At 36.7% G+C, this 26,448-nt stretch overlaps 1 protein-coding gene across 5 annotated transcripts in view; it reads left to right on the top strand.

The window, feature by feature from the left end:
- abr (ABR activator of RhoGEF and GTPase) overlaps positions 1-26,448 on the top strand; it is a 321,977-nt gene that overhangs the window by 48,060 nt on the left and 247,469 nt on the right. The window contains exon 1 of one of the 5 annotated variants that reach the window (XM_051893760.1): positions 8,036-8,326. The exons of the other annotated variants lie outside the window; for them this stretch is intronic. Coding sequence (XP_051749720.1) covers positions 8,266-8,326 — 61 coding nt within the window. The 5' untranslated portion in view covers positions 8,036-8,265. Of the gene's footprint in view, positions 1-8,035; positions 8,327-26,448 lie in introns of those variants that run through there. 5 annotated transcript variants of the gene reach the window in all.

The following is a 26,448-nucleotide window of genomic DNA, read 5'->3' on the forward strand; positions in this document are numbered from 1 at the left end:
TTTTTATACTGTAAACTCTATATTCTACCCTTAAACCTACCCATCACAGAAAACGTTCTGCATTTTTACATTTTCAAAAAAAAAAAAAATCATTCTTTATGATTTATAAGCTGTTTTCCTCATGGGGACCAAAAATGTTACCACAAGGTCAAAGATTTCTGGTATTGTCATCCTTTTGGGGAAATTTTGTCCCAATAATGTAGGGTTTACCAGGACAACACACAGGTTTGTTTTGCTATCAAAGTGAGGACATTCCATAGGCATAATGGTTTTTATACTGTACAAACTGTAAATTCTATCCCCCTACACTACCCCTACCCCTAAACCTACCCATCACAGAAAACATTCTGCATTTTTACATTTTTGATAAAACATTGTTTAGTATGTTTTTAAAGCTATTTTAAATATGAGGACTCATGAAATGTCCTCATATTTCATGTTTACATCATAATACCAGTGTAATACCCATGACATTATACAAATTTGTGTCCTCATAAATCACAAACACACACACACACACACACACACACACACATATGTAAGGACTTATTTCTGTCTGTTTCTTGTGTGTGTGTGTGTGTGTGTGTGTGTGTGTATGTTTGACCTATATTATTCTGCTCTTTGTTTTAACGTTCTGTCACTTTGAATAGTCTTATACACAGGCACAAGTGGATAGTGCAGTGATCGCTTTGTGCTCATGTTTACATGCACCCCCCCACACACACACACGCATACATACATACTTGGCAAGAGACAGCACTTTAATTTGGGGTTGTTGGGGGCCTTTCTGAAAGTCTGACTTCAAACGACCTCTGGTGAGACATTAGAGTGTGTGTTTGAGTTTATGCACATATAGATCTTGAGTGTTTAAGTGGATACTCTGAGATGCACTGTTTATGTATGACTCTGTAATGAGCGAGAATACTGTATGTGTATGTGTGTGGATTGTGTTCTTTGTCTTGGGTTTAGTGCCGGCAGCTTGCTGTGAGGGGTTGGGGGAATCCTCCCAGAGCCTTTGTGTCCTAATTGAAGTTTTTCAGTCTGGCTTATCACAACCCCTGCTTCTGTGTGTGTATGTGGGGGTGGGGTTTGGGGGGAACAGGGATGTCTTTTTAGGGGTTTGTGGGGGTTTCTTGTTGCCCAAGGCATGATGCATTAAGTTCATTCACTCTCTCTCTCTCTCTCTCTCGCTCTCTCGCTCTCTCTCTCTCTCTCTCTCTCTCTCTCTCTCTCTCTCTCTCTCTCTCTCTATTAATTGGCATCTTTATCACTAGAATGAAGGGAGGGCTTGTAAACATTGATTTCATTGTTACATCCATGATCAGGTGAGATATGTCTTGTGAAGTAAGCAATCGTTTGTAGTTCAGACTCAGATAGATTAATTAAAGCATGATAGAGTGTGATACTCATGTATTGAAATGTTTGTTGAGGTGGTTCATTTTTAATTAGGGGTACTCAGATTCTAGTATTATTTGTTTTAGGGTTAAATCATACACAATTTCTATAAGCAATAATTATTATTATTCTGGCTAATAACGGCAAGCAGATATTGTGTTATGGCCAATAACTAACCAATAAATGGCCGGTAATAAAACTGAACACTTTTTAAATATTATACTACCATTCTAAAGGTTGGGGACAGTAAGATATATATTTTTAAAGAAATTATTACTTTTGAGCAAGAATGTATTAAATTGATCAAAAGTGACAGTAAGAATTGTTACAAAACTTCTGCTTCACATAAATGCTGCTGTTTTGAACTTTCTATTCATCAAATAATCCTGAAAAAATGTTAAGCAGCTCAGCTGTTTATAACATTATTAATAATAACAGATGTTTCTTAAGTACCAAATCAGCATAGAATGATTTTTGCAGGATCATGTGACATTGAAGACTAGAGTAATGATGCTGAAAATGTAGCTCTGCCATCACAGGAATAAATTACATTTTAAAATATATTAAAATAGAAAACAGTTATTTTAAGCTGTAATAATACTTCACAATATTACTATTTTTACTGTGTTTGACCAAATAAATGCAGCCTTGGTTAGCACAAGAGACTTCTTGTGAAAATCTTACTGACTCCAAAATTTTGAATGGTAGTGTACATATACATTAATTAAAGTGTTTGTGTTTTTTAATGGTACAGAGGAGAAAATACCACAATTACCAAAATTGTCAAGAGAGAAAATACCACAATTACCAAAATTGTCAAGAGAGAAAATACCACAATTACCAAAATTTTTTAAATCTTGTAAAAGAAAATAACAATAATTATGTGGATAACAGAAATTTATTCAACAGAAGTTGTTTAAAAAAAAAAAATCATGGTAACACTTTCTATGAAGACCATGCTTATAATGATTTATAGGCCCATTTATACTTATTTATAAGTAAGTATTACTATTCTATAAATATATTTATAAAGCCTCATTAAGACCTATACCACATTATAAGAACAATTATAGACACATTTATATTATTTTTATAATTACTTGTAAGCCATGCATTTGCTTTTTCAATGTGCATGCTCATAATCCATTATACACTGATTTATAAATGATCATATATAAAATAGTTCCAGAGACATTTGTTTGCTGTACCAATTAGTTATTAATTATGTCTTTAATGGCTAATGTTTGCTTTAGAGGTCATGAAAGGTAATTTTGATTTGTTAAAATCTATATCTTAGCCATATGCATGGTATTGCTTATAGCAGTTTGGAATTATACTTTAAATATTGTTAAATATTGTATACTTATACTGTTGCAGTGTTTTGCAAGTATGTAACATTAAAAAAGATACATTTTTTCCAACTGTTTGTAACTGTTTTCCAACTGTTTTTTTTTTTTTTTTTTTTTTTTCATTATTTTATTACAGGAATTGTTGTTCATTAGTTACATTTACAAGTAAGCAACTTAAAATGTATAATGAGCACATCTTCATGATTTCTTATCATTTGCTTTAGGAAAATTGCATCCTGTGTTTTCACTTTACTTAAAGCAATCAATGATGCATTTATAGAGATTAGTAGTGTATTATTACTCACAATAAGTATTTATAAGAACACAATACAGCTAAGCAGCAATGCAGGCTACATCTTTATAAATACATTCATGGAACCATATGACTGACTAATTAATACTTATAAATCAGTGTATAATGGATTATGAGCATGAGCATTGAAAAAGCAAATGCATGAATTATAATTAATTATATAAATAATATAAATGTAACTATAACTGTTCTTATAATGCGGTATAGGTCTTAAGTCTTTATAAAAATGTTTATAAAATAGTAATACTTGCTTATAAATAAGTATAAATGGAGCTATAATTCATTATAAGCATGGTCTTCATAGAAAGTGTTACCAAAATCATAACTGATATCTTGTTAGTTTCAATTCAAGTAAGTGGTCTGATGGATTGATGCTGTGTGACGTGTCAGAAAAACATACTCGCCACATGACTGAATTTCACAACACATTGTTTCATGCTGTTAGACTTATTTTCATATTAAGCTTGAAATGCATAAAAATGTTTCAGCTTTAAAACTGAGATACTTGTATATTCTACAAATGCATTATTCAACCATGATACCCTGGAAAGATATTACATCAATCATACATGCATATCCTGCATTTAGATGGACCTATCTGATGTTTAGATTGTGCCAGTGTGAGATGGGCATCCCTGTGCATATCTTACACAGCATGTGCTTAACATGAGCACCATCAGTCTTATCAGGACCAGTGAGAATGAGATGAGCTGCCACAGGAACCGACAGAGAGAGATTTGACATGGCGCATTTGCTCCAGACCTTACACACTCCTCAGTGGATTTTTCCCTCTTTCCTTCTGTCTATCTACATCCCTCATTTTTTTCATGTCTTTGGAACCAGCCTCCTGCTGCGTGTGTTTCTCCATCCATCTTCTGTCCTCCAGAGTTTAGGGATTCCGTTCATCTCCTTAGGTTAGCGGTTCTGGTTTAGCGTTCTTGCTCTCTCTTCAAAGCGTGTAAACACACACACTGAGCAATGTTTTGAATATTCAGAATATATTTGCAATGATTTAGAGAGAAAGAGAAAAATAAGCAACATTATAAATGTTGCATTAGTCATTGTGCTTTGCCCAGTAGGTTTTCCTTTAGTAAAACATCAGACCAGTTTCTAGATCCTTCTGTTAAGACAGTTTTTTTTTTTATTTTTTTTTTTAACTCTTTTACTTTACTTTTTTTCATGTAATGAGGAACATGTATGATACCCTTGCAAATTGCAGCATCATACAAGCACATATTGTCTAAATATTGAGCTGAAATTTGAGGTAGACAGTATTTACTTTGGCTCTTGCTGAAGCATAAAATTCAAGACATGCATGTTTAATAGATCTATGAAAAAGTGGAGTTAGATTTGTTAACTTTGATTTATTTCATTTCCATGACTCAATTCAAAGCTGTTTCAGTGAATCGATTCAATTAAAGATTCTTCAGAGGTCTCTGTGTGGATATATTAAAATCTGCCCAACCCTAACACACACCCTGTGTTTTCTGGAGAGCAGGAGGTTGTTACCACATCACCCCAAATCCCTGAGGAGGACGCCTAATGTAAGAGCTGCTCACAGAGAGAGAAAGGAGAGATGAGAGGGATGAGAGATGAGAGGAAGAGGAATTTGAATGAACAGTATCATCTGTGGTTGCTAGGGTGTTATGGGTGTTAGATATTTGTGTACTGGCCCAAAATAGTCCACTCTTATAGTTCACCCAAAAATGAAAATTATGTCATAATTTACTTACCCTCATGTTGTTCCAAACCTGTAAGTCTTTTTCTTTTTCTTTTGCAGAACATAAAAAAGCATGTTTTGAAATGTCTTTTTTTGTCAATAAATTGAAGCTCAATGGTCACCAAAATGATTTGGTTACTAACATTCTTCAAAATATAGTTATTTTGTGAAAGAAAGCAAAAGAAAGAAAGTCATACAGGTTTGGAACCACATGAGTGTGAGTAAATAATGACAGAATTTTCATTCATGGGTGAACTATCCCTTTAAGTCTCTGTGATATTCTGGTCTCCAGATATAACTTGAGGCCCCGATATACTCACGGCGAAGTTCTTTTTGGCTGTGTTCAGACTGTCAGTCCAAATCCGATTATATGTACAGTGTCTCACAAAAGTGAGTACGCCCCTCACATTTCAGCAACCATTTTAGTATATCTTCTTAAGGGACAATACTATAGAAATGAAACTTGGATATATTTTAGAGTAGTCAATGTGCTGCTTGTATAGCAGTATAGATTTACTGTCCTCTGAAAATAACTCAACATACAGCCATTATTGTCAAAATAGCTGGCAACAAAAGTGAGTACACCCTAAGTGATAACAGTTGTATGTCATTTAACCATGCAAAGCCACATGTCCTATTCATCATGTTCATGTTTTTGTCTGCTTGACAGGACCATACAAATTTGTGGATCTTGTATTAGAGCAGTTAAAATTTGGTGCTTTGAGTACAGTTCTCTCAAACTGATCACTGGATGTTCAACATGGCAACTCATGGCAAAGAACTCTCTGAAGATTTGAGATTTAGAATTGTTGCTCTCCACAAAGATGGCCTAGGCTATAAGAAGATTGGTAACACCATGAAACTGAGTTACAGCACCTTGGCCAGGGTCATAGAGAGAGGTTTTCCAAGATGGGTTCCACTCGGAACAGGCCAAAGAAGTTGAATCAAAGAAGTTGAGACCTTGTGCTGTGCGTCAGGTGCAGAAGCTGGCTTAAAAAAACAGATGCATAAGTGCTGCCAGCATTGCTTTAGAGGTTGCAGAAGCGGAAGGTCAGCTTGTCAGTGCTTAGACCATACGCCGCACACTGCAACAAGTTGGTTTTTGTCCCAGAAGGATACCTCTTCTGAAGCTGGCTCACAAGAAAGCCCGCAAACAGTTTGCTGAAGACAACCTGTCCAAGAGCATGAATTACTGGAACCATGTCCTGTGGTCTAATGAGACTAAGATAAACTTGTTTTGTCCAGCATGTGTGGTGACGCCCTAGTGAGGAGTACCAAGAAAATTGTGTCTTGCCTACAGTCAAGCATGGTGTTGGTAGCTTCATGGTCTGGGGCTGCAGGTACTGGGAGCTACGCTTCATTGAGGGAAACATGGATTCCAACATGTACTGTGACATTCTGAAGGCCGAACGGCATGATAATGACCCCAAACACATGACAACTGCCTTGCTGAGGAAGCTGTAGGTGAAGGTGATGGAGTGGCCAAGTATGTCTCCTGACCTGAACCTTATTGAGCACCTGTGGGGCATCTTCAAGCGGAAGGTGGAGAAGCGCCATGTGTCTAACATCCAGCAGCTCTGTGATGTCATTATGGAGGAGTGGAAGAGGATCCCAGCAACAACCTGTGCAGCTCTGGTGAATTCCATGCCCAGGAGGATTAAGGCAGTGCTAAATAACAATGGTGCTCACACAAAATATTGACACTTTGGACACGGTTTTGACATGTTAACTTAGGGTGTACTCTTTTTTTGTTGCCAGTTATTTAGACAATAATGGCTGTATGTTGAGTTATTTTCAGAGGACAGTAAATCTGTACTGCTATACAAGCTGCACATTGTCTACTCTAAAGTATATCCAATTTTCATTTCTATAGTATTGTCCCTTGAGAACATATAATAAAATGGTTGCTGAAATGTGAGGGGTGTACTCACTTTTGTGAGATACTGTATATCAGATTTGTGTGTCCATGCTGCTCTTTCCTTTTACAGAATATCTGCATTGGTTTCTATGGCAATGACATTGCGTTGGTAGGCATACTCCAAAAACGACAACCACAACATGGTGGGGTTTGCTATACAGATGCTGTCTTATTAACAACATGACAATGTGCAGCCGCCGCGCTGGACTACTGCACTACTGGGTCTTATGAGGCAGCAGCAGAAACATAGGAAGCTGGTATGAGCGCCTTTATTACGTACTGTCGTCTCCGCCTGTCTCAAAACATGTCTCCGTTATATTGTCATTTTCTGCTCGTCTGGCACTTTGCAACAACACCACCTTGTTTCTGCAGTGACTTTCAGCATGTTTTCTATAACAACGTGTGACGTTTATGTTTTACATGGCGTGACAAAGTCACATAAACCACGCAAAATTCGATCAGAGCGTTCAGACTGAAATGGATTTCCAGAAATGCGATTTGAATAGGATTTCAAACCACATATGAATGTAGCTCGGAATGGATTTGTTATTTGTTAACCACATTCCGTGTGATTTTTATTTATTTATTTATTGCCGTTCACACTTGCTAAATCTGATCAGATTTCAATCGGATATGCACAAAAATCAGATTTGGACAAAGTCCGAATGTAGCCTTACATTGTTCGCTTAGGGGTAAAAAGAAGTTTAAGAAAGCATCTGATCATAGTGATGTGGAGTGTGGATATGTTTGCATGAGCTCTGCAGTTTGACACTCCTGCCAAGTCATGTCACAGTTATTTATATAGCACTTTATACAATAGATTGCTTTAAAGCAAGTGACTTTAAAGCAATAGATTGCTTTAAAGTCAGTGTTGCTTTCCAATAGAATTACAACTTCAGTTTTTACTATAAAGGCCCCAATATACTTCAAGCAAAATATGATTGGTTTGACACTGACTTCTGTGAGCTTTATATATTGCTACACTAATGACAATATACAATATACAACCTTTTTGTCCATGAAATTTCAACTAAATTTTGCACCTTAAGGCAAGTTTTTTTTTTTTCACTGCTGTTTTAAGTGAAAATCGAAATCACAAAAATTGTGTTTGTTCCAATCCATAACCCTAATTATAAACAATAGTAAAATGGTACTTGGCTTAGCAACCACTACTATAAGAGATAAGAGTGAATGAAATTACAAAATTGAGGCAGTGGACTGAAGAAAAGGGGATTGAACGAGAGTGAATGAGCGAGTGAGCGAGCGAGAGAGAGAGAGAGAGAGGAGTGCCTCTCCTTCCCATAGCAACCGTTGGCAGAGAGTGGCTCCAGCCTGTTGTCTTACATTTGAGGAGCTGTAGTACGAATGGACACACACTGATCTCACACTGATCTTTCCTCAGCAACACACATCGGTTTTGTATCTCAAACTCAGATATGTCTACCTCCCCCCATAATCACTAAGGAGATCAGGCAAGTTGTGGGCGAGTAAAGGGAGAGATAGAGTAAGGAAAGAGATCGGGGGAGTGTTTGGAGGAGACGCAGCACTGGAGGAGACGGCAGGCGGGGGGATGGAGCACCTGAGCGCTCGCGAGCTGCCCAGGCTCTCCTGGATAGACACTCTCTACAGCAGTATGTATACAGCCTCTTTCCTCCTTGTTCCAGCATCTCTGCTCATGTGTGTGCTAATAATTTTATCTTTTGCTGTATGTGAAGGAGGCTGTCAAGCATGTTGTGTTTGTTGTTTAGTAACTGTGTTTGTTCTGTGATGCCTGTCAGCCCTTTTTAGACAAGTACAATGATACATAAATATGGTAGTAAAATAGTACCATGGTGTATATCAAAGCACTGTACATTGCTATTCTTATCTAATACATTACTGTGCTATAGTACCACTTCAATACTTTTATTGTAATTAATTATTTCTTTCTTCCCTCTCTCCTCTTTCTCTCATTCATATCTTTTTTTCTTTGACTCTATCATGTCTTTTTCTTCTTTCTTCCCTGTCCTCCTTCCGGTGTTCCCTGTCCACCCTAAAACGGAAACTGTTAAAAAAAAAATTTTAGTTATTGAATTAAAGCTAAAATAAAATATAAATATTACATTAAAAAAAACAATACTTTAATTAGAAATGTTGCTTTGAAAATTGACAGATAGTGAAATTTAAAAAGCTAAAACTGAAATAAAACTATAAAGAAATATATAAAAATCAAAGACTAATAAAAATGACAAAAGCACATAAAATATTCAAAATATTAATAAATACTATAATAGTATGTCTTATGTCTTGTCTTATGTCTTATCTTTCTATACCTTCTCTTTTCCTTCTCTTTTCCCTTTCTTCCCACTTTCATCCCTGTCTTCCTTCTCTTCTCCTTCTCTCTACTTCCCTTTCCTTCGTTCTACTCTTTTCCCTCTCTCATTCCTGTCTTTCTTTTAATTTTTCTAGCTTCTCTTTTCCATCTCTCTTACCTCTTTTCTCTTCTTCCTTCACTTATCCCTGTTTTCATTGTCATTCTCTACCTTTTGTTTTCGTTCTCTCATCCCAGTCTTCCTTCTTTCCTCACTCTCATCCTTCTCGAGGTTCCATGCACTTATTAAAAATATACCTCATTCATGGTGAACAGTGATACCAAATTTGTTTGTGTGAGACCCAAAGTACATGCCGTTCTCATGAATATTAAAATATTGTGTTGACTGTTTACAGTCAGATGGGCTCTTTATCTCTGGGTGGAAGTCATGTGGGCAGAAGCTGTCAGCAGGGGTTTGTGGGTAATGCTGGGCTGAGGAGATGCACTTGTGGTTGTTTAGTCTGGCGTTCATTTGCTCCAGCTGTAAGGTTGAGTTACATAAAGGGCTTTCAGAGAACGTTAAATGGGGGTGGGGGGGTGGGGGGGAGGGTGTATGGAGAGGACGAGCTTGTTTCATTCACTAAGGAGAATCCATTGAGCAGTTAACCAGGAAAAGACTAATCCTCCACAAACACCCCCCACTCCATAATTTCACACTGAATTATATGAGATTTGTGTGTGTTTGTGCATGAGTGATGGTGTTTGTGGGTCTGTGGTAATGTATATAATTGTCAATTCAGGAAAAAGGGGCAATCACCCCAGATGTTATGCACCCCTTATCCTCCCCTATATACACTGCGTGTTGTGTTTGTGTGTGGTTTGGGGATGTCAGTGTTATCATGTCAGTGCTCAAATGCTTCAGGATTGAGGTAGCAGGAAGCAAGATTCATTTGTTTTTACTACCATGGATGTTTATTTGCTTGTTTGTTTGTTATATAAGATTAGGTATCTGCATGTTTTTGCAATTATACTAAATAGATTATTATAATTATTGACATACCTTTTTACTTATTTTTTTTTTTATCTTCATCACTTTTAATATTTTTGTTAAATATTTATCTCTGTACTTTTGTTTTATTTCATAATTATATAAAATTATAATACTTTAGAATTTTTGTTTATAATAAAATATATAATATATAAAATATAATTTAAAGATATTTTATTTATTAAAAATATATATTTTTTTAAATATATAATTTGCTTTTTGTTTTATTTCTTGTTTCAATTTGATTAATTGAATACTATTGTTTTTGTTAAAACAAAAAAGCAGTGAGAGGTTTCAGCCCCTGATATTTTTAACAAATTATCCAACAACTCATTAACATACAGTAACAAGCCTCATTTTCTGTAACAATAACAGTGTTTCTGTGTTAGCTTTGACTGATACTGTTTTTATTGTTCTTTGAACCTTTTTTTGTTCAGTGCTGAAGGTGCAGCCTTGTTAAAAAAAATGTACAGCCATTTAATAATTTATGGGTTTTATTAAACATTAAAAGGCTTTCTTGCTTAATAAAATATTTCAAATGCAGTGATCTTTCCATAGAGGCTAATATCAGTATTAGTGAGAGTACATTAACAGCGATATATATTGTATTTGATGTTTTCATAACATGCCAATGGAGGATTCACATTGCCAGAATTTTTTGTCCTTTGAAAACATAAAGATAAATCATTGTATTTATGTATCTCTTCATTAATTTGTTTATCTATTCATTTCAATCTATGGAATGTAAAAGGGATTCGTTCTGGTTATTAAAGCCACATATTCAGTTCATCTCTATGGATCTCTCTTCCACCTCCTCACAGCATTTTCTCCAGTTGCCTCGCTGATATCATCTCCTGCCTTTTCTACTGCTCTGTTGTCATGGTTTCCTCTTTTCAGAGTGGTTGAGAGGCAGTAAACTTAGTCAGACATTGATGTGAAGTGTGTGTGTGTTCAGATTCAGCAGCTGTGGTCAAGCTGTCTTTGTTAGACTGAATCCGGCTGGTAGAACATGCGTCTCGTGGGATTATTCTCACTCACTGAGATGATCCCTCCTCCTGTCACTTCCTGTATATCTGCATCTCTTTTTGAAGTCCTGTTCTGTGTCATATTCAACACACACACACACACACACACACACACACACACACACACACACACACACACACACACACACACTTGTGTATATGGTTTACGGGGACTCTACATAGACGTAATTGTTTTTATACTGTACAAACTGTACATTCTATCCCCCCCTACCCCTAAACCTACCCATTACAGAAAACTGTCTGCATTTTTTCAATTAAAAAAAAAAAAACACCATTTAGTATGGTTTTTTTTTTTTTTTAATGCCATTTGGTTTACGAGGACACAGGAATTGAATTTGAAAAATTTATTTATTTTTTATAATGTTGCATTGTGGTTGCTTGGGTGTTGCTAGGTTGTTGCTTACTGGCAGAAAAGAGCCCACCCTTAAAGGGATAGTCCACCAAAAAATATAAATTCTGAATTATTTACTCACCCTCATGTCGTTCAAAAACCTGTATGACTTAGCCTAATTTCTTCTGTAGAACCTAAAAGAAGATATTTTGAAAAATGTTGGTAACTAAACAGTTTTGGTTCCAATTGACTTCCATTTTATGGACAAAAAATACAATGAAAGTCAGTGGGAACCAAAACTGTTTGATTATCAAAATTCTTCAAAATATCTTCTTTTGTGTTCAGCAGAAGAAAAAATGCATACTAACTACATTGTTTCTATGGTAGCCTATTTGTTATGAAAAACAGTTGCCTAAAGAAATTGAGTATAAAACAAGTGCACAAAAACTGCTATAGCTTAATAACAAAAATACTGTAATTATATTCCATAACTTAATAAATTTAATGTCTACATTAATTATATAAAAAACTGGATGAATATGAATATCCCACATTTCTGCCACAATATAATAGGTTTCAGTTAGTGTTACTACAGTAAATCATGGTAAATGTTGGCAACTTGTGGATTGAAAAGCCTTCTAACTGTATTGTTGTGGCTCAATGTTTCTCCTGTTTTCGCGTCAGTGTTGGTGAGAATGTCAGCACTGTTTCATCTGGCATTAAACTAGTTTAAATCATTAATCATTTGATTTGTGGTTTGTATGGGAGAACTCTGCACCGAACTGGAACGCTTCTCACTGGATCTCAGCGCTGTTTAGTGGTCGTGTGTTTGAGACGATCAGAGAGGAAATGCATTCACTCCAAGCTCACACTGCGGTGTGTTTTGTAGTGATGTGTCGTTCATGAACGATTCTTTCTTTTTGAATGAATCTTTAATATGACTTGGAAACAACAAGTTGCCTCAGAGAGTGATTCATTCATTTTGTGTTGACCATGCATTCGCAACATCAAATAGGTTGTGTATAGGAAACAGAAATGATTAGTTCACCTCTCGCGTCTTCGTGTTCGCGTCGTTCGTTCATCAAGTTCCAGTCCCATAGGCAAGGCTATGCAAGTCTGTACTGGAAAAAGAAATGAATAGTTCACCTCTCAAGTCTTCGGGTTCGAGTCGTTCGTTCATCATGTCACAGCCCCATAGACTGAATGCTGAATGCAGAAACAGAAATGATTATTTTACCTCTTGAGTCTTCAGGTCCGAGTCCTTCGTTCTTTTTTCATATAACGTGACAGCCGTATTGGATACAGAAATTAGTTAATTCACAACCTTCCTTACAAACAAGTGCATAGTTAGTTTTTTTTTTTTTTTTTTTTTTTTTTTTTTTTCAAGTTTAGTTTTTTGTTTTTTAGCTAGTATTATAATTTATTTTCCTATAAAGACTGGACATATTGGTCTAATATTGTATAAAAAGATTGGTCAGAAGGTCAGATGTGTTTATTGCACATATCTTTTGGTAATTATGATAATTCCTAAATATAATACAACACACAGTCAATAGTAATATGAATGTAATGTTGTATTTGTTGCGAGACACTAAGCCGGGAAGCAGTCATGTGACAAAAGAACGAAGGACTCAGACCCGAAGACTCAAAAGATGAACATTTCTTTTTCTGTATTCAGCCTATGGGGCTGACGGGAAGAACGAACGACTCAAACCCAAAGACTCGAGAGGTGAACTAATTTCTGTTTCTGGCACTGCATACATTGCATATGGGGCTGTCACGTATGGAAGCAGATTAGCCTCATTAATAATTCACGCAAAAAACACGATGCACACATGCGTAGCCAATTTCACATGCATGAAACCTAATTCACGTGCACAAAAAACAATTCACGTGCGTGAAAAAAATATATACATTCACAAAAAGCAATTCATGTGCGCAAAATAAAATTAGATATTCATAAAATACATTTCACAAATCTAAAACACAATTCATAGATATACAACTGTGCACAAAAGTTTCGAATGTTTGAAACTTACGAGTTTATCCTCACATTCGCGTGTGAATCACCTTGGATTTGTGTGTGTGTATTTCTGAGACACTTCTGGCAGCCACCCGGGTCATTCGTACTCTTTAGCCAATCGGATTAAAGCTTATCAATCGACCAATCATTATCACGTGAGGGCATGCCTACCTGGGTGTTACGTCATTATCTGTTGCCCAGTTCAAATCATGCAGAGAGGTATGTACAGTTTGTTAGTTAATTTCATGTGTTTACTGAAGTAAGCGAAGTTAGAGATCAGTTGAAGCTATAGTTTAACTATTAACAGATATAAGCAACTGCTGTGGTAATCAGATGTCCCATTTTGTCCAAAATGAAGAGGAAATTACGTATGCTTGTTTTGTTGTATTTTAGCTGTGGGTACAGAGCCCCTCAGATAGATTGCAAAACAATCATCTATGTGACTAGTATCCACCCTAGCTCCCACTTAGCACTGGCCTCATCAATATCAGCTTTCATGTTCTTTAAATAGTGTATAGACCAAATTTTAATGGCACTCATTGTTTAGTGATGACGATATATGTACTTGGCATTTGTGCAACAATATGCAGTGTTAAATTATTACACACTTATTGTTTCTCTGCATTTTTCAGGATTAAACACTGTTGGCTTGACATCTGGATATCAGTCAAAAAAGATTCGTTCACTTTGCTGAACAAGATTCAAAGATCCGAGTCAGTAAATTGATCCGAACTTCCGATAGTGTTTTGAGCCGAGCTGATAAATGTTCCGTGTGACGTACGGTGATTAGCTCTGATTAGTTCCACTTTTGCCGCGTTTGCCCTTTAATGTTTCTCATACACAACAGTGCTTGTCAGTCAGTCAAATTGGTACTGGCACCATTGCCAATCTGATCATAGTGACGTGGATATGTTTGCACGAGCTCAGCAATTTGACACTCCAGTCAAGTCAGGTTTATTTATATAGCACTTTATACAATAGATTGCTTTAAAGCAATTTACAGTATTTACTGCTTTACAGTATTAAACATGACTTTCAATTTCTGCTATAAAGCAGTTCTTCAGTGTGTTCATGCTTTTACTCACAGACGTCTGACCTTGACGGACTGAACTGGAGAAATGAACCAGAGAGATTTCCATGTCAAAGAAAGCGGGGCCACAGAGCCACACCTACCTATTACGTATAACCACAGACCAATGGTAGTTCAAAGGTGTTTACGAGACAAAGTGAACTTTTACTTAAAGTTCACTTTGGCAAGCTCTTATGAACTCCTGGAGTTAACTGTTTTCGTTAGAAATGACGTCACACCAGTTCGTTCTTTGATTTCACTTGAAGTATATCAGGGTCTTTACACACGAGTTCTGTGTGCGGTAGTATCTCTGAATAGTGACTAAACATTTTCTAAATTAGCTTCCATATTGCTTCAGAAGACTTGGAATGTGGCACACAAATTGCATGGACCATACCCTTAACGATACCTTTACCTCCTATCCCCATTCACTTTCATTATATGGTGTTTAATTCATTATTCATAAACAATGAATGTTTTGGCCCTCTAAGACAGAGAGAGAGAGGAGAGAGACCATTACAGCAATCTCAGAGCTGTTCATAATGCTGCACTGATTTGATAGCAGTGTAGCTTCCCTTGAGTCTCATGCTCAGGTCCTGTCCTGCTTTAAATGGGTTAGTGAGTGCAACAGATCCAGCACCTGTTTGGATTCTGGAAACACATGAATCCATAGTTTCAACTGTTTAGCTTGATATTAGTCACCCCAAAAAATAATTTAAGTCTATGCACAAAGATATGTACATAATCTTTTCTTTACCTCAGAATATATCTCTGAAATAAATCAATTTACTATGGCTTTTATACTTAATAACATCCTGCACTTTTTTTCTCATTCATTCATGGATGTTGATTTTTTTTTTCCTAACGCAAAATCAAAATCCATTGACACTAACAATAAATCCCTGCCCATTTCATGCAATTTTAAATTAACGTCAGTGAAAATTATTCATGTAGTCCCAATGGAAATGGATTAAATAAAACATTTTATACTGTTGAATGCTCGAATCTGATTGGTTGATCAACGTTCTAAGGTGTGTAATTATTTTCAGGGAATCGCATGGCTAAGGTAGTTCTAGGCAGGTCTTGACCACATTACAGTTTCATATCACTTCGCCAAATGATTTCAGTTAATTCAAAAGGTCCTTACAGCAAAAGAAACAAAACCCACAATGTCACTGACCAAGCAATAAAACATTTTTAAAAATGTAAACTGAAGTTAAAATAATTTTTGACTGAAAAGACAAAGTGGCTGTTGATTATTTGTGCAGTTTTGAAGTTCTTTATTTTAATATAAAATTTTTAGGGGTTATACTTTGTATGCATGATTAGATCTCTGAGGTCAGACAGCCCTGACTCATACACTCTGACTTTTGGTTCTTTGTCCACCAAGGAGCTTGTATGTGCATGTGTGTATTGTGTGTGTTGTCATGGCTGAAGACATACCCTGCCCTGCCCTGCCCAGCTGGTAACTGGGGACCTCTTAACTCTGCCCTCAGATTGTTAACCAATCAGAGCGCAGCATCACAGACCACACACCACATGGCTCAGCCAATGGGACCTCCGGTCTGTTTTTACTCCACTGGGGAGTTGAGGCATGATTAAGCATTCAGGCCAGTCAAGAGGAAGAGAGGAGAAAAGAGGGATGGAGGGATGGGGAGGATCTGAGAGCAGCAATGAGGAGTGCTCTCAATGCAGGGGTTCTCCTCGCTTCTCTTATCTCCTGAACCCGATCATTGGCAGCTTTATATAAATATTATGTAAACTTTCTGTTGTCTTTAACAACTTACACCCTGAAGGCATTTTTAATGATTTGATGTCTAAGTGGCATACATAAACAAACAAACAAACAAAAAAGGTACCCTCAAGTACATGGTCTCATTTGATAGAAAACCTTTCAAATTTTGAAGAAAATAGATTTTGATCATGTTGGAGGTTCTTATGTTACAACAGTGCTAAGAAAAACCCAGAAAAAGTGACACACTCTCTCTCTCTCTCTCTTTCTCTCTCTCTCTCTCTCTCTCTCTTATATATATATATATATATATATATATATATATATATATATATATATAAATTCATTTAAAAAAAATATATATATATATATACTTGACATGATGACTATTAGAAAGTAGTGTTGACACGATACTGAAATTTTGTTGTTTTGGAATTTATTTTCGATATCTAAGGGGAAAACTGCCATGTAAATATTTTTATTTTCATAATTTTGATAGAAAACCTTTCAAATTTTGAAGAAAATAGATTTTGATCATGTTGGAGGTTCTTATGTTACAACAGTGCTAAGAAAACCCCAGAAATATTTACATTCCAAAACTGACTGTATTTACCTGAATACTCGCCAAGACGGGCATTTTGACATAATTTTGTGTGTATTTAACCTTTTAATTTCAATAAGCCATGAAAAAGTGGCTTAATTTGGTACCTGTGAGCTGTTTGAGAGGTGGCTTTATGTGCGTGGCACTTATAAAGTTCAGTGGTGCGCGTGCTTTTGGTTTGAGTACGAAACCTGTGGGAATGAGTAATATTATGTGCATTTCTGTATTTGACTGTGTTGTGAGTATTTGCTGCACGTGTTGTCAAGCTGATGAAGATGCTTTGTTAATTTCCTGGTGTTTTTTCTATTTTCATTGGTTTTCTTCAGTTGCAGGACGTTGAGCTTTGTGCTATTTGCAGCGCGTTTCTGAATTTGGTTGCATTGTGAGTCAAACTAATGAAGATGTTTTGTTAATTTCCTGGTGTTTTTTCTATTAGCATGTGCTTTCTTCAGTTGCAACACGTTGAGCTCTCTCGGCCACCACAGAAAAGGAGTATTGGAATCGTTTCAGATATTTCAGTATCAATATAGAAATATTGATATTTTTGACAACACTATTAGAAAGTATTTATGAAGGGTCATAAAATCAAGTTTGGGCTTGTTCACAATCATGTAAACTGTATCTGGGCCAAATTTTGTGTTGATATCTCAAAGCAATCAAAAGTTTTTGAGCAATAGCCTTTTTATCAAAAGTCCAAAAACCTCTCCAAACAGTGTTTTACATGTAAACAACACAAAGCCTAAAAATATTTATTATTACCTAGAATAATAAGATCTTGGTTGATGAGCGACGATCTTCCAGTGCTGTTTCAGCTGTGCGTTCCTATTATGACACATGGTAAACCAAGACCTGTCAATCTGAGCGACCAATCAAATTCAAGCACACTCCAAATGTAAAACAGTGTCTGATTGGTCTCTACACATTGTCCCTACCCACCATACCCGAGATCCAGTTTCCATTGGCTGAACATTCAAATGACGTTGGAAAACACTGTTATGATTGTGACGCAATTGGATCCCTGAATGTCCTATAGCTTTAGTCAAGCAGCATGTCATGTCACTCTGTGAGTATTTTCTCAAGAACTACGCATCATGTTATGTTGTGTGTGGGCTTGTTTAAATCAAGACAACCTGCTTGAAATAAACGTGTGATTACTATGGTTTAGTAATGTTTCACAAAGTTACAAAGTAGAATGTGTCGCAAAAGCCTCGTCTGTATACTGTTTACATGTGCATTGGCAGTGACTTTTTACTGTTTTACGTCATTAAATTGTGATTAATTTGTGAGATCGGCCAAATTTAGTGACTATCGATTAAGTCATAAAATTGATGACCGGTCGATACCCATCTGCAGCCGATTGATCGGAGTATCCCTATCCCATACTTGTAATGAGAAGTGCTTATCAACAAAAGAGATGCTTTAAGGCCTTCATGTGGGTTTCTCACAAAGAAAAATGTGATGGTTTAACATTTCAAAATGAAGAAATTAGGGCAGCCATAAATATTAGTATTGTAATTTTAGTTTTAATATAAAATAAAGTTTTTTTTTTTTTTTTTTTTTAATTATTATTATATTATTTTTCTTAAAAAGGTCTTTTCTTCAGTGTTTTATTGAAAGTTTTATCCACCAAGTTAAAATCATAAATTTGATCGAGTAATATTGATGCTTGTCTAATGATCTATAGCTAGGGTTTTTTGCTCAGCTTTGAACTGAGGGCTCTCTCTAATAAGAAACACATTTAATAGGGAGATCACAGTCTTTAGTTATCTTCCCTTTGTCTTGACTTGGGTTCATATCATATCGAGTTCATATCAGAGCCACAGGCTCTGTTCTCTATGTTCTGTAGATGTCATTTTTCCAGACCAGGCTTATCTGCTTTGAAGACGACTGATCGATGTCAGAGATCCCCTATGGCACGATTATAGCCACACCCTCACATGTTTAATCACTCCTTTCTTTGTGTTTGTGTTTCAGTGCTTGCATGGCAGAATTTGATTGATATTCATCAAACATTCTTATTCTTCTCCTTCAAATTTTTCTTCTCCTTCTTATTCATCATCTTCTTCTTCTTCTTCTTCACCTTCTTACTGTTACTCATTATCTTCTGCTGCTCCTTCTTCATTTTCACTTTTACCTTCTCATTCTTTTTCTTCACCTTCTCATTCTTCTTATTTGACATCCACTTCAACTTCTCATTCTTTTTCATTGCCACCTCATTCTTCACCTTTTCCTTCTTCACCTTCACCTTCACCTTCTCATTCTTTGTCTTCTTCTTCTTCATCATTGGTAAAGCAGCTCTGATTTGTTATTTTATTTATGCAGAAACAGAGCCTAAAACTTAAACTTCTTGACATTTACTCTCCTACTGTCTTGCGAGATCTGGTATTTCCTTCTGAAAATGCAAATCTAGTTTTTCTCCCACCTACTTTGAACATTTTAAGAATATATTTCTCCCTTTCTCTCTATCATGAACACATACACAAACAAACACTGTCTTTTCCTTGCTGTTACAGTTTAGTCATGTTTTAATCATGAGACGTACATTTAAATATAGTGGGGAACAATGTAAATTTAGCATTGCTGTTGATTTTAAAGAGCTTTTGTGTGCATATACATCACCATTTCTGTCAGTAGGTTATGCCTTGTTTTTTGAGAGTGGAGTGATTGAACATTGAATGTTATCAGTTACACAGATTGTGCTTCAGTGAGCTTCAGGAAGCACAATCAACAAGGAGTTTTGAGGTTTCTGCAGTTTGATTGACTCTGCTCAAGGACGTCTGTGCAGGTCTCCATCCATCCACTGCTCCCTCATCACTCAGACTGCCAGAGATTGACTGACATATCTGCGTTTGGGACAGAACTGATATGAAATGAGATTGGCTAAGCAAAACTTATTCTTGTCAGTAATCTGTGGAGACGGGAATATGTATACAGGTGCCGTATGGACACTGATTTTAAAATCTGTGTAAAGGCAATTTAGAAATTTGTTTCTAAACACATTTTTTGGGCAGGCCTGAAATCATGGCTCGATGATGCACTGGAGCCACTGAGCATTGCCCTTCCCCTAACACTATAATAACTAGAGTGCATTAGCAACAGTGGTTCGCCCGCTCAGTCATGAGTTATTGTCATTACCATTACCATGTCGTTACTATAGCCTACAGTTTGCTAGCTAGCTATGCCTTTGTCACGTAATGCATATTACCTGGTTGTGATAATTTTAAAAAAAACAGCTCGGTCTCGGTTTGAAATCAAGAAGAGGTGGATTAATGCCATTTCCTGTTGCCAGCAGGTGGCGCTATGACTAACTGAATATTGACATATAGATGTCTTCAGGCCAGGACTCTTATCACACATGTGAAGTTTGGGGCAGGTTGGACATTGTATGCCTGACTTACAAAAGCTTCCTGATTCATGGCGAAACATCAGACTTTGTCAGGCCGCCACGGACACGCCGTTCAACGAAAACTCAAGATCTTTGCAATTTAACATCGCTAAGGCCTTACGATTAGGCTGACTAAATATGATGTTTATCTGATAAAATCTCTAGGAGGAGTTTGTTAAAGTACAACGTCTGTAAATGGCAAAACTATCTCACTTCCTGTTGGGTTTTCAGATTTTGCACCCACAGACTTTTTTGTAGGTACTGGGCTGTTACATGTGTCTACCAAATTTCATACGTGAAACGTAGCATGAAGGGTGCTTAATGGAAATTTTGTAGGTGGTGCTTTTTGCCACACCTAATTCTGAAACTCATATCAGACGTAAATTTTCACCAATTTTGACGCGTGTGCAAAGTTTCATAAGTTTTCGAGCATGTTTAGGCCCTCAAAAATGCAATTTAGAATAATTGAATAATTGACTGAGCAATTACAATAGGGTCCTCACACCATCGGTGATTTGGCCCTAATAAAATGGCAACGTGGAAAAATGTTTTGTTCTATGTTATTTATTGATTAGCCTAACTTTATTTGGCTAAGTTCGGTTATGCTAGTTACATAATTGCTAACTTGCATATAGGGGAGAAAAAAAAAATTACCATTCTGCTGCAGACTGAAAGGGGCGAGGTTGATTCCCGGGTAGCCGGTCAGTGTCCTCTGAATTGGATTCTGGCTCTGCAGGCTCAAACATGTATGGCTGTGTAAATCCAATAGGTTGTAGCTGTATTTAACAGTTGAGAGAGAGGCAGCTTTCTCGCAAGTAGGTGTGGTTTCAGTGCCGACACCGGACAGTGTTTAAGAGCAGAGAATACTGCTTCCCCCCCGCCCCCCCCCCCCCCCCCCCCCCCCCCCCCCCCCGCCCCCCCCAATATTTAGCAGAGAATACTGCTTATTTTTTCAAGATTTTGATAACTTATTTTATTTAATTAGGTGATTTCTTTTATCATTCAAATTTGGCTGGGTGGTTAACACATTTTTCTCTGGGGTTGACAAACTCAGAACACATATTTAATATTGCTTTACATGGACTTTAATGTGTGTTCTTCACCACATACAGCGAAAGAGAGACGATACAAACACAATCACTTTGCCTGCACAATCGAAAACACCTCTGCTCCAGATGCAATTCATGTCATTTAATGTGAGTACAGCTGCTGTCAGAAAGAGACTCACAGCCATCATAACACACACTAAAACAACTCTGAATTTCCCCTGAGTGAACTGTGTGGAAATATATTCCCTCTCATTAGAATTGCAAACTATCCATTACACTGGGTTCACTGGATGATATTCTGAGGTTTTGGATGAAATTCATGACCATATTAAATGCTGCATGTGGAAGAGCTGTCAGCCAGTGACCCCTTAATCATTATGTCAAATCAGTGCTGTTCACTGACTTGAAGTGTATCCTTCTAAATCAATATGGTTCCACTTTGCAAATTAAATGGCATCCAAATGCTTGTTTTTTTGTGTTTTCTTGACCTAATGCTGCTTGAAATGTCTGTTTTTAAACCTGCCAGTATTTGAAGATGGTTAAGAAGACATCTGGGTCGTGACCTGTGTATCTTACATTATCAGTGGAGTTCTCTGAGGTCTGTCTGCAGTGACCGATCGACATTGATAGATAACAGCACTGAGCAACATTGGTGAAAAGTGTTTTATGCAGGTGTTACGTAACATGCCCATTTGCTTTCCCCTTCTCTTTTTCTCTTTTAATTTTTTTTCTTCCAGTTTTTTTGAGGAAGTACAAAAGAGAATAGTCAAGTATAATAATACAATAGTCTCCCATAAACACTTAGTTGAGGCTGTTCATTGTGTGAATTCAAGTTTTAACCTGCGTTGAAACTAGTCCTTTGAGGAAGCATCAGCTCACCAAGTCACCCAGCCACTCATCTACATTGACTAAAACTGGGATTTGGTTTGGGTTTAGTGTTTGTTTTGTTGCTGCCTTTTTTTCTTTTCTTTTTTTTTTTTCTTTTGCTTTGTGTTTTTTGTTTGCTTGGCTTTTCTTTGTCATGTTTTTCTTTGCTTTCTGTTCTTTGTTTTGTTTTGTGATTTGTTTGTTTTATTTGCTTTGCTTTGTGCTGTTTTACATTTTTGTTTTGCTTTTGTCACTTTATATCCATGGTAAAGTAGCAAGAGAGCAGGAAGTCATGGGGAAAGAGGTTTTAATAAAATGTGACATGACATGCTGAATTCAAACGAGATTTTCCCTACAAGTTGAGATGTTTTTTTTTGTTGTTTTTTTTTCTACTGATAACCATTCTGATTTGACACCCATTTAAAGCACCTCAACTTCTGAACAGTGTCTACTCTTTACTATTAGTTCTGTTAGTTTTGTTTTAGGGTAACTAGAGTTTGCTCAGTTCTTGAAAGAGTTTTTCACCTCAGGCTGATGTCACAAGCTTAATATGTTAACTGACATTTTCCCCTTGATTGCCTGGTGTGTTTTGTACTCCTGTAATCAGGATAATTAAATCTCTCTAATTAAAAGCCCTCCAAACTCCAAGTTCCCCATGATATTGCATCACTCATGTAATTAGGATGCTTGGAGCACTGCCGGTGCTGCAACAATATTGGTGTGAAGGTTTCAGATCTCATCACAAATCTATAATATTATGACTGTGACCTTTTGTCTCTGGTCTGCTTAAAACCACTTTGTTCTCTGGTAACACACATCCATGGGGATGGCTGTACGTAACCTGGTCAGGTCTATGGATACACATTCAATTCATGCTATCTGAATTGAATCCGAGTGAGACAATAATGAAATTAGGAAAACAATTTACAAATTTACAAAGACATTTTTGCATTAAAGACTCTTTTTGCACACAACACTGAACACTTTTTTTTGAGAAGGGTTCATTTTTATGAATCAGAATTGATTAGTGAATCTTTTTGAACCAATGAAAGAAATGTTAAAAAGTGCAAAAGCGGTGCTAACATTGCTCTAGAGTGGGGTTTCATAAGCCCGGGTAAAAAGCGGTGCTAACCCCCCTTCTAAATTACAAGTGTAAAACGTTCCTTTACCCGGGGTTAAAAGCGGTGTTTAGAAAGATAACACGGGGTTAAGCACAGTGTGTTCATCAGCCGTAAAAAAAAGTTATAGCTATTGTTATAGTTATCGTCCTTGGTGTGAATGGGCCTTTACAGTATGTGTGGCGTGGTTTGGGAGTGTGGTGACCTGAAAAGGGAAGCCTTCAGACTGAATCTGAGCAGATGAAAGATGTGTATTGTGATTTAAAGATACATATTACTCACTTTGTTCTGCTCTGCGCTCTGTTGTCCTGCTCATGCCCAGTGGTGGACTCTCTGTGAATCTTGTTTGAGTAATTACTGAAGAGTCATGTCATCTGAATGGGGAATCTGAATAATTAGGACATATGGGGGTTGCCTTGGTGACAGTGTGAGGTGCATGCATGTGGCATTTACAAGACATCACTTATCTTCTTTGGTGCAGGCCTGTTTCAGTAATCTCAGGAGCGCCCCTGTCATTTATGTCTCTTTCTCACTCTCTGTCTCTCTGCTTTAATCTATTCAGGGTGTTTTTATATTGAGAAGAAGCCCTTCATGTGCCATTTAGTAGTCAGGGCCTTTGAAAGGTTGGGTTTGGTTATCTCCAGGATGCTGTTCTTTTTGGGTGTTATTCTGTGTTTCTCATGGCTGAATTTGAATTTGTTGAATAAACTACAGAGAATTGTAAATGTCAAAGTTGACGAAGACCCAGTTTCCAGAAAAACTTAGCAAACTGCTTTATTACATACTGTAAGTGCTACTTGATCTTTGCAGTCTTTCCAAGGTATCACTTATGTATTATATAAAAACAATGCTTTAGATTATTCATAAACATTTTTTTTTATTTTTTACTTTTTATCTCGGCAGAGAACAAAAAGGTTCCAGTTAACAATATTGATGCATTTCATTCAACTTTTGCTTTAAAAAAAAAAAGAAGAAAAAAAAAGTGGTATTAAGTGGTAGTTTGTGTAGCAGACGGTAGTATTATTTTACTTATTTTCTATCTTTATGTGCATTCAAGAATGATGTTTAGCACATTTATGTTAGTGATGCACCAAAGTTAATTTTTTTTACAGAAATACCAAAAACAAAATTTATTTTTTTTAATAATCAATTAATTATTCAAATTTAGTTGTATATCAAATTGACCTGTATATAAAAAAATTAATTGCACATAAGCCAATTTTTATATCAACTTTTTATTGATATAATTTGTTTCTACTCCATTTTTAAAAAAAAAATAAACATTTAAAAAGTGGCTGTAATAACTTGTTTTCATGACAGATTTATTCAAACTATGGACATTGAATGGCTTTTCTGAGGTAAATGTAACGTTACGTGACAGTCTTTCTGCATCACAGATTGAACGATTACATGAGACATTTCAGAAGGTTGTACTGTTTCTTTCAGCATACTTTCTGATGTTCATTCATGTTTATTTCGTGCTATACTAGTAGTAAAAACAGAGGAAGACATGATCAGTTCACATGTGCTTAAATTATATTTTGTTGTTTGAATTTCATAATAACATTGACAGAATTTGAAAGCTCAGACTGTTTTATATCAGAAGTAACAGTTTAAAGCACAAAATAAACACTGACACAGTCAAAACATGCCATTAGAGAAGCACTAATTAAATGTCACTGTTTCAGTCAATGATTTTGTCCCTCAAAACTGTTTCAGTCGAAACTAAAAAATTAAGTACATGAATTGTAAATTTTTTTCAGTAAATTAGATTTTAATTTAAAAGGAAAAATAATACTGACCTCCAGTGTTTTTGAGTAACACTACATTCACCCTTGGCTCTTTCCACTCCTTTACTCTCATGGGGCTCAGGTGTTTAATGGTGCCGCCTGGAGTGCAGTAGAGACTTAAGCAGAGCAGAGACTCAAGACTAACCTTTCAGATCTTCTCAAATCTCTCTGCATGAGGTTCAGCCTGCTCTGCTTATGTGCAAGCTAGCAAGAGCCAGGCAGGGTTGCCAAATGCATTAATATCACAAAACCTTTTTTTTTGTTTTTTTTTGTATAAATGGCTTTATTATTGTGGTAATACAGATCAGCAGATCACATGCACGCCGTCTTCATTTTGATTGCCCCCTGTTGGCTGGCTGCAGTATAGGTCATAATCCCCGCCCTCTACATGTAATCAAATTGGAAGCTAGCCAAACTAAATAAAATGCATTTACACTTCAAATATTTTTTTTTTCCAAAGATGGTTTCTGTCATTTTAGGGTAGTTCTTATGCTGATGTATGTTTAATTATTAGATTGGTTTTAAACAAAATTTAGGTTTTAGTTATTTGATGCTATTTAAATAGGTTGTAACGTCATGTTGCTAAGGTTGCTAAGGGGTGGATGACTTTGTAAAGAACCACCCGTTGGAATCCAACGACCTGGGCAAAGGTAAAATGCGTGTATGTCTTTTCAGCGCCCCTGTGAAGTTCACATAGGGTGTACTCACACTAGGCGCTCTGAACCGCGCCCGAGTGCGTTTGACAAGTGTGATCGCTCCGTTCCGTGCCAGGGCGCGGTTTGTTTAGCCGTCCCTGGCCCGCTTGGAAGAGGTGGGCCAGAACACAGTTCGGTTGGGCTCGGCTCGAGTGCGGTTCGCATGCAGTGTGAGCGCTAATCGCGCCGGGGCATGGAACAGCTACTACTTTTGTGTGCACAACTGTCATCATTATGACGGCAAACATCTTTATTACTACTTTGATAGTACACTTATCAATTCATGTAATTAATTTGAGTGTATTTGGGTTTATAATGGGTCTGCTTCTCACCTTATTGATGAACAGGAATTGTAGTTTGCGAGTAAAGCTGCAAATTCCTCCATTATCAGCTGCCTTTGTAATAATCCTCTGATACGTGCAAGTGAAAATCGTTGCGCGGCATAAATGATAAATATATTAGAGCGAAAGTGCATTTCTTCCTGTTTTCTTCCATTCAAAAAGTTGCATTGTAAGCGTAAGCGTGCTCTGGCACGGAACGTTAAGTGCAATATGAGTGCTGGCCAGCGGGGGAGTGGGGAGGGGGCACAATCGAGCTTGGGCTCGGTTCAAGGCAACCGTGCCTAGTGTGAGTAGACCCTTAGTTTCAATTTTATTTTAGATGCGTGCTTAATCTGACTCCAAATTCGAATGATTATTACCCTTAGTTT

This window comes from Ctenopharyngodon idella, chromosome 5 (assembly GCF_019924925.1).
Source record: "Ctenopharyngodon idella isolate HZGC_01 chromosome 5, HZGC01, whole genome shotgun sequence".
Classification (NCBI taxonomy): Eukaryota; Metazoa; Chordata; class Actinopteri; order Cypriniformes; family Xenocyprididae; genus Ctenopharyngodon; species Ctenopharyngodon idella.